General features: G+C 35.5%; 1 protein-coding gene across 1 annotated transcript; it reads right to left on the bottom strand.

Annotated features, from left to right (window-relative positions):
* Positions 1-152: 152 nt before the first annotated feature.
* Positions 153-8,490, bottom strand: LOC137729911 (TMV resistance protein N-like). Its single transcript, XM_068468967.2, has 5 exons — positions 7,884-8,490; positions 3,266-4,367; positions 2,595-2,873; positions 1,644-2,480; positions 153-1,549 (listed from the first exon to the last, which is right to left on the bottom strand). The coding sequence occupies exons 1-5, from the start codon at positions 8,408-8,410 to the stop codon at positions 422-424; spliced, it is 3,873 nt and encodes a 1,290-aa protein (XP_068325068.1). The 5' UTR covers positions 8,411-8,490; the 3' UTR covers positions 153-421.
* Between the last annotated feature and the right edge of the window lie 1,311 nt (positions 8,491-9,801).

Below are 9,801 nucleotides of genomic sequence, written 5' to 3'. Positions count from 1 at the left end.
TAGGAACCGCAAGAAGGCATATGGGGGTGCACTGGGAGGCCCATTAAACTTCTCTTAGCTATCTTTCCTTAACAGCTTTCATATATAATTGGAAGTGAAATTAAAAAAATTAAATTAAATAAATAAATAAAACTAAAAAGTAAATTGCAAAATGGGTATCAAACAGACTCTTGAGGAAATCTCCTGGTTTTGCCACTCGAGGCAAATGAACCATACAATACACCCAAATGGATGCCATATATGCATGTATAAACAATATTTTGAAAGGACAATGGAGCTAATTTACAGTGTCTTTTTATACAACCTGGACTTGGGGACTGGCTGCAAATTTGCATGCAATGACTTTCTTGGCGTTGATTAGCTAGTACAGCTATTCAACTCTCTTAGTTTCACTCTCTCCAAATGGTAAAGACCAACAGAGTCAGGCGTCCGGCTGAATGTGGGCTGCGAAAGTAGATGATGAATGTTCAGGAGACAAAGAAAGACGTGCAAAAGATATGCAAAGGTGCGCAAGAGGATCATCGTCCACTGGGTCGGATGTCTGCTCTCCACTTTCACGGGGCGCTGGACCCTGTGGCTGGAACAATACTGGGAGATTCTCAGGACGAGTTTGAGGCTGAGAGTGAGAGTGAGGCTGTCGCAAACGAGGCTGAATATGAAGGCCTGCAGGAAGAGTATCAAGAGACAAGGAAAGGCGTAAATGCGCAAGGCCAAGAGGATCATGATCATGCACTGCTACTGCTAGTTGTTCTTCTGTACTACTCATGATTTGATTAGTGCTCGGATCACGTGCGCCCATTGAGTCAGATATCTGCTCTTCATCTTCATCTTGGTCTTCATCTTCATCTTCATCTTCATCTTCATCTTCGTCTTCGTCTTCATCTTCATTTAAGTCTTCATCTTCATCTTCATCGGATAGGTCGTCACGTGGTTCTGCCTCGTCGTCGGTTTCCGACAACCATTCCTCATCTGTATGTGGGTCAGAATCATACATTTCATCACTGGGATCAGAATAATCGTCACCAGATGCGTCATCCCTTGCTCCTGCCTCAACATCAGCACCCAACCACCCAAACCAATCTGGATGTGGATCATATTCATACAAATGGGAATGCCAATCATGCGTATTTTCTGTCATAAGTTTGTCCCATACTACATTAACCCCAGTTTTCTTCACTCTCACGTAAGTGTGAGTAGGTTGTATGTAAATACTAACTCTGTCCCCACCTTGCAAATCGAGAACATCTTGCGACAATTGTCCCTGCCAGAGATAATCGTCTTTACCATCACAGTAATCTGGTACTGAGACATACGTTATGGAGGCCCGCAATTCAGTATGCTTGGTTTTATTCATAACGATAACAGCAAAATGAAATTCAAATTTATAGATTGGCGAGTAAATGAAGAACAAAGTCAACCCTTTAAAATTACGGCCGTCACCTTGAGGAACAACAAACTCAACTTCCTCGCCCTCATCCACAAACTCGAACCAGTCAGGAACACAATTCCCATTGAGAAAAATGCCACCATAACCGCAAGAAGACCATCCCTGTATGATGTAATGTAAGTGTCACATACACGTAATGTGCATTTGTGGGATAGAAACAAAAAAAGAAGAGCATGTAAAGGATAGAGAAAGGTACCTGCAGGATGCTCCTCCTAAACTCCGCAGTGAGATTGATGCACCCTTCCATATGAATCCCTACCATGGAGTTCAATGACTTGTCCAAGCCTGGCACTTCGGTGAGTTTGGGAGAATCGTTGAGAACAAACTCTATCATAGAAATCTCCGAAAAATCGGGCATGGTTTCCAATGCAGTGCAGTTACGTGCATACAAGAATTTCAAATTTGTTGGTAAATCGGGGATTTCACAAAGATTTCGGCAATTATGTAAGCACAACATTTGAAGCTTTGAAAGACCACTGAGGCTAGGTAGTCTACAAAAACTATTTTCTTGAAGATCCAAATTTTCTAAGGAAATCAGACTCCCAAGATCCTTAAGAACTGCACCATCAATTAAATTGTTGTTTGAGAGATGTAGTTGTCTTAAAGAGTTTAAGCCAAGTAAACTCGACGGTGACACTCTCACACCACATAAATTTAAATTCACGAGGTTCTTCAGTCTTACTATAGACGATGGTATCTGTCTTATGTCTGTACATTTTGCATTGAGTTTTTTCAACGATACCATCTCCCCTAATCCCTCAGGCAGTTCTCTAAATCTTGAGCAGTGGCTAAGAAGAAGAATCTCAATGGATTTCGACTTACAGAAATCTCCTGGAAGATACATTAGCGCATCGCAGTATTTAAGATTTACCAAAGAAAGCCTTTTAAGATGACCAATGGATGGGTGAATCTCAGATAAACTCTCACAGAATTCGAGTATCAATTCTTCAAGATTTGGAAGCCTTGAAAAGTCCGGTGACTTTTTTAGGTCACCGGAAAAACTGAGATCAAGGATTCTCAACTTCTCAAGTGACTGTTACACAAAGCAAAAAAGAAGTGGAAATTAAATCCAAAATGAAGATCTCATCAAACCAAAAAAAAAAAAAAAAAATATCCAAAAGGAATAGAAACGGAACATGAAGTGTACCTTGGAACCCTCCGAAACTTGTACGAGTTTGCTATACTTGAGGTCCATAGCAACCAGTTTTGGTTGATCAAAAAGGTCCTCTGGTATGGACTTCAAAGGGAATCCAAGCCAGCACAACCATACCAACTTTTTGGGAAAACATGTGTACTCTCCGGTAAGCTCTACGTCATTGAGCTGGAGCAATCTCAGTTTCTTCATATTGGTAAATGCTTCTGTACTGAAACTAGCCTTATCAGAACTTCGCAAATCTAGAGTAAGTCCTTCAATTTCTCCGGTTCCCTGTTAAACGAAAGGTTATTCAGTGAAGAAGCTTATTTTATTTGCATGTGAAAAATGGTTAAACACATGGAAGGACATATTTGTTAGCCATGTGAAAATTGATTACACACATAGAGGACATATTTGTTAGCCAAATTTTTATAGGGGTGTGCTATTCACACACTCCATTTTACTTCTCATACATCATTTGATAATTTATGTTCGTTGATCTTCTTCAATTCATCCGATCCGACGCCCGAAAATTTAAAAGGTGTGTGAGAAGTAAAATGGAGTGTGTGGATATCACACCCCTTTTTATAAACGTTTTTGTTAAAAAAAACAATTGTATGCATTGATAGACCCAAAAAAAAATTGTAAAGCAATAAAAAAAAAAGTATTGGGAATGTACTTACAGATTTGTCCGTCAATACATCTGTTACTTGTTCAAAATCCCACAATCTACTCCATTGTTCAGGGTGACTAGGAAATTTTTCAGAAATTATTCTTTTGCCCATTTCTCGAAGCAAATCATGCATCTTCAATTTGTTATCTTCAACGGTTACAAGGCACCGTTCCCAAAGAACAGTGATTCCCATTCTTGCAAAACAGCCACATCCATCTAATATTTTTGTGACATATATCAAGTCCATTCCAATAAAGAAACAAGAAATATCAAGGAATATAGCCTTCTGTGTAACATCTAACCCGTCATAGCTTATTCTGAGCTTTTCTAGAATTTCTTCTTCAGGTATTTTTTCCAATTTCTCCAATTGACTTTCCCACTGTGCTTGGGTCCTGTCAATCAATAAAGAACCTAAAACTATAAGTGCTAATGGCAAACCTCCACAATAAGAAACAACCTTTTTTGAGAGTTTAAGATATCCTTCGTGAGGATAACTATTTTCAAAGGCATGCCAACTAAAGAGCTCAAGAGCTTCTTCTTCATTCATTTTCTGAGCCAAAAATGCCTTGTCTGCTCGCTTTAATAAATGTTCATCTCTTGTTGTTATGATAATTCTACTTCCTGGTCCAAACCAATTATGATTTCCAGCTATTGCATTTAGTTGGTCCATTTTATCGATATTATCGATAACAAGAAGTACCTTTCTATGTCGAAGATGTTGTTTTATTACACTGATCCCTGCATTGACATTGTTTATCTGGAACTTGGTGGGTTCTTGCAAGATGTCAGAAACAAGTTTTTCTTGCACATTAACCAGACCATATTTACTTGCAGTATCGCGAACGTCGGCAAGGAAACTTTTGAACTGGAACTTGTGATGAATTTTGTTATAAATGGCGTTGGCAGCTGTTGTTTTACCCAATCCACCCATCCCCCAAATTCCAACCATGACAACGTCATCTGGTCTACCACCATGAATAAGATGACAGATAATATCTTGAATGCGATAATCAATTCCAATCGGGTGCTTGGCCACATCTAATTGGGTTATTCTGGGCAACCATTCTTTAATATTCTCGTCAACAATTTTCCTGATAAGCTTTGCTTCATGCCTGAAAATTCAATTCATAATCATTAGTGGACTCAATGAAGGCACAGCTGGAGCTATGTCCATGGATTAGATTAATTTAATTTAGATTAATCATATCGCTTGTTCATAGAAGTCTTAGGTCTAAATTTCGTGAATAAAGAGTTCGATACCAATTTATTTATCTACCCCTTCCATGTCCTTCAAGTATGATATATTTTGTGACGACGTTGATTTGAGATAAATACAAATGGCCATGCAATGCTCCACTATCAGAAATAATTACCATTTTACCTTTCCAAAATTCTATACATCGCATGTAGGGCGACGCGATATAAAAAATGTATTTTGTATGCGCATGAGCGAGTACAAAAAGGTTAGTTTAGGTTAATTGTGACATCCCACATCGCCCAAGGGAGTGATCCTTAAATGTATATTCTCATCCTTACCTAGAACGAGGCTTTTTGGGAGCTCACTGGCTTCGGGTTCCGTAGGAACTCCGAAGTTAAGCGAGAAGGGGGCTAGAGCAATCCCATGATGGGTGACCCACTGAGAAGTTGCTCGTGAGTTCCCAAAAACAAAACCGTGAGGGAATGGTAAGCCCAAAGCGGACAATATCGTGCTACGGTGGTGGAGCGGGCCGGCGAAGTGATCCGCCCCGGGTCGGAATGTGACATTAATTTGTGCCATGGCCAAGGAAAAAAAATTCAGTTAATATATATTTGATTTTACCTACGTTTGTCATTGATATAATATAGGGCCTAAATAAGATCATTCTTTTATTATAATATAGATGAATTTAAAGATCTGATTTAAGTTCAAAATTCAACATTTATTACCACATCATATATAATACCTTTGCCTACATTTATTTATTTTGAATTTTTCCATCTAGAATTTCGTACTTAATCAAATCGAATTTAGCAATTTAAAATGAACGATTTTAAAACCATTATTAATGAATATAAAACTATAGGCTTATTAATTGAATTGCCTCTGAAACTGCTATTTAGTTGCAATTTACTCCTTAAAACTAGTTTTGTCTCATTTTGCCCATAAAACTGTCATTTTCAACTCATTTGGTCTCACTTTGCCCTATCCCGTTAAAGAAAGAAGGAGTTTTTTGAAATGGGTCCAAAGTAACTAAAAATTGGACATATTTCAAAAGTCAAAAGTCACTAAAAATTGGACCTATTTCAAAAGGTAGTCTATAAAATTGGACCTATTTCAATTTTTCCCAAGAAACATTAAAGTCAAACCTATAAATCATTAAATTTCTTTCTCTTCTTTCATGAACCCTAATTTGTTTTGCCAAGAAGATCAGTGAACTAAACTAAAGGGCAAGATGGAGGCAAGACAAAGAGATGTGTAACAAGTGAAATATCCAAAATACCCTTGCATTTAACGTTTCTTTAACAAAATGGGATGAAGTGGGACAAAATAGTTGAAAAAAAAAAAAAACAGTTTCAAGGAGCAAAGTGAGATAAAACCAATTTTGGAGGTAAATTAAGATCATAAATATATACAGGGTCATAGGTATAGGTGCACAAAATATATACATAGATGCATATATATCGGTACATAAATATATACAAGTTCAAAATGTATAGTCACACAAATATATACATAGGAGCATATATGTCATTATATATTTTTATGTCAGTATATAAATATATATAGGTTCTAATGTTTTAAAAGGCTCGCCTCAGGGCGCGCCTAAGCGGCCTTTGAGGCTGGGAGTAAGGGTTACCGCCTCTGTTTTGAGGGAGTGGGCGGAAGGCGTGCCTCAGGGCGTCCAGACATCTTTGTTTGGCTGCTTCTTTTTTATTTTATTTTATTTTATTTTATTTGTTACTCCCAAACCCAAATTTTGGGTAGGGTTTTAACTGCCTCATACCTCTTCCTTGCACTATCATCTCTCTGCCTTTTTTTTTCTTCTGATTTTTATTTGGGAAACTTTGGATGCGGTCCCTATCTATAAATATTCTTTGATTGAAACCTTGTTGGTTTTCAATTTTTTATTGAAGTCCTTGAAATTAATGTCATAATTTATTTCTATGTACGTTCTTATATTTTTTATATTAAAAATTGAAATTTATGGTTGTTTATATTAATGATTTTAAATAAAAAACCATAATTTGTGGGGTTAAAAATATTAAAATATAAATATACTAGTGTGTGTGTGTAAACATGGGTACATTCATCAAAATTAACCAAAAAATTATTGTACCAAAGCATGGGTATATTCTTAAAAATAATAATAATAAAAAAATGGATATTAGGCTTAATAACATTAGTAAATTTCTTCGATTAAACTTGACATGGATACATTCTCAAATCAAAGAAAAAAGAATGTACCCATATAAGTTTAAAAATGGATTAGAAAAAAATTGAATAGGTTTTATATAAAAAAGGGTACATTTTACATATAACAAATTGGTATATTTAAGAATGAGTACATTTTAAGATTAAAAATTTGAAAAAAATTACATGAATGGGTACATATAATATTAAAAAATTGAAAATATTTTTTAAAAAACGCTAATGGGTACAAACTTATTCTTTATTTTGGAAATGTTTTGAATTAAAAATTAGTTAGGAGTTTAATAAAGGTGTGAGTATTAAAATTCTAAATCAATTATTAATTTTTATTTAAAAAAAATTATGTAACTGATATGTAAATTCATTATTAAATTAATGTTAGGAACTTAGATCAAAATCTAAGAACTAATAAGGTTTCAGTCAATGAACATTAGTAACTAGGGACTAGATACTAATTTTTCCTTTTATTTTTTTATATAATGGATGTGTGTGTTGTTTGCGTGCATTGCTATATATGTGCTCATTGTGTTTTTCATCCTCTATATAATATATGTATATATATGTGTGTGCACAAGGTCATTATTGATTAATAATCTTCTTCTTTTTTAATATAATAAATGTGTACGCTCAGTGTATATATTAAAAAAATTTAGGTCCGCCGGGCTATCCCTCGAACGCCTCGTCCACGCCTCATACTTTTAATACACTGATAGGTTCATATGTATAAGTACACATAATATGTGTGTGTGCATGCGAGCGCATCTAAACATATATGTACACAAAGAAGTGTTACACTGAATGAGATGCAATCTATTGCAACGTGATACTAACTAATAGAACAAGGTAATCATTTATCGGTATTGAATACAAATTAAATTAAAAATATTCTATTTTTCATACTCAAAATAAAACAAAACAAAAGTCAATAACTGTTAGCTAGATTTTGAGGTATTGAATACAAATTAAATTAAAAATATTCTATTTTTCATACTCAAAATAAAACAAATCAAAAGTCAATAACTGTTAGCTAGATTTTGAGATGATATATGAAAAAATGTTGAGGTGGTATATAACCAAAATCAAAATTTAATCTCATACCCAACTTTTGTGAAAAGTCGATCTTATTTAAGGATTATAATCTAATTTCTTGTATGATATGAACCCGATCAAACTAACAATGATATAGAGGGAAATATATAGTCTGATGAAATAAGCTTACCCATTAGCCGAGTTTTGAAGATGGTGGCCAGACAAATTTGCAGCTTGAGTAAGAGCCTCTCTCCACTGCTTTACTCTTTTTTCCTTAGCTTCACGTTGTTTGTCATCTTTCTCTTCACGGATGCCATCTTCGTGCTTCTGAAATGCTTCGGCCAAACAACCCTCCTGCTTCCTCACAAGTGAAGGATCGACATCATAGAAGATTGGCAAAACCTCTCGCCCGAGTTTTTCTCTACACTCCATGATCTTCACTAACTCGTCAAGACACCAACTCGAATCCGCATACCTCTTTGAGAAGACAATGATAGAGATCCTCGCCTCTTCGATTGCCCGGAGCAGTTCCTCTTTTATTTGTTCCCCTCTTTTTAGATCGTCCTCGTCGATATAAGCCTGGTATCCCCTGTCTTTTAGTGCAGCATAAAGATGGCTGGTGAAGCCTTTGCGTGTGTCTTCGCCTCTGAAGCTCAAGAACACGTCGTACTTCCAAAGTTTTGAAGAGGATGAAGAGGAGGCTTGATTGGCTGTCATGGTATAAACTTTTTGGCAATGCAGTGGTTCTGATCGCAAAATAAAAATGGCGTGGTTGTCTTGCCGAACGGATGATACTGAAATACCCAAGCCAAGTCAACCTTTCTGCAGTCCAAAAAAACAGAAAGTCGTCCATAATAATATAATAACTTGGCGTCGAAACTTGGTAAACGACAGAGTCCCGGCCGGTAAAGGGGGAAAGAGGAAGGAAACTAGCAGGAAACTCCAGACTCTATATGAGTATATGTCCATTACAATGAATAAATAAAATAATAATCTTCTATTGACCAAAAAAATATTATAATAATCTTCACGTATAAAATTGATATTAATTATATATATGTAAGTCTTGTCCAAAAAGAGGGAAAAAAGAATAATATATATATATATATATATATATATATATTTATATACAAGTAAGTATCGGGGGGATTTCTCTTGGGGGACCGACCAGTTTTGGGATGGACGTCCGTCACTCTCGGCATATTGGTGGGGATTTTGGTGCCCATAATTATTTAACTAGCCTTCATGAGCGCGTGCAGAATTTATTTTTTGAATTACGATGTGTTAAGTATGACTTACATGTTTTAAATGTATATATATGTGTAAATTAACAAAAGGAATGTCAAATATTTGAAATAAATGAATAATCTTAGATCATGCTAAAGGAAACCCCTCATAAACCAATTAAAGTAGCTGAATTTACATAATAAAATCAGTCCTTATAGAATTAACATTAAGAATAGAGAAAATAATATTTAATAAACAATTGATTGAATCACATTATTGCTAGCCCATTGTGAGACTAAACTCACCATCTTCCCCTTAGTATAGATAATATCGTTTGTTAAAAAAAAAAACAATCATTTAACAACTAATTTAATCAAATTATTATTCGTGTGTGAAAGACTTTTTTTATAACCGGCATTACACGCCTTTTAAGATGTTTTGAACGTGTTTAAAATAGAGAAAATAATATTTAATAAACGAGAATGCTGATTTTTAAGTGGGCAAAACAAAATGTGCGTCATGGTTCTTAAGAAATTAAGGAAATTGAAGATAAATTAATGAGCTTATTGGGCTCAACATTTACGAATGAGACAATTGGGCAGAAAAAAGCACTCATGTCCAAGCGTAACATGCTCCTGGAACAAGAGGAATCGTTTTGGCGTCAACGTGCAAAGGCTAATTGGTTAAAACTTGGTGATAGAAACACAAAGTATTTTCACCAACGTGTTAACCGTAGACAACGAAGGAATTGGTTATTCGGTCTCAATGATCAACATGGAGTGCGACAAGAGTCCAAAAGCGGGATGGAGAAAGTAGTGGTGGATTATTTTTCAAAGTTGTTTGAGTCTCATGGAGAGGATGGAATGGAAGAGGTCCTGACT

The sequence above is a fragment of the Pyrus communis genome, chromosome 15, assembly GCF_041283825.1.
Source record: "Pyrus communis isolate YQ-2024b chromosome 15, ASM4128382v1, whole genome shotgun sequence".
NCBI lineage: Eukaryota > Viridiplantae > Streptophyta > Magnoliopsida > Rosales > Rosaceae > Pyrus > Pyrus communis.
This window is presented reverse-complemented; position numbering and strand designations above follow the sequence as displayed.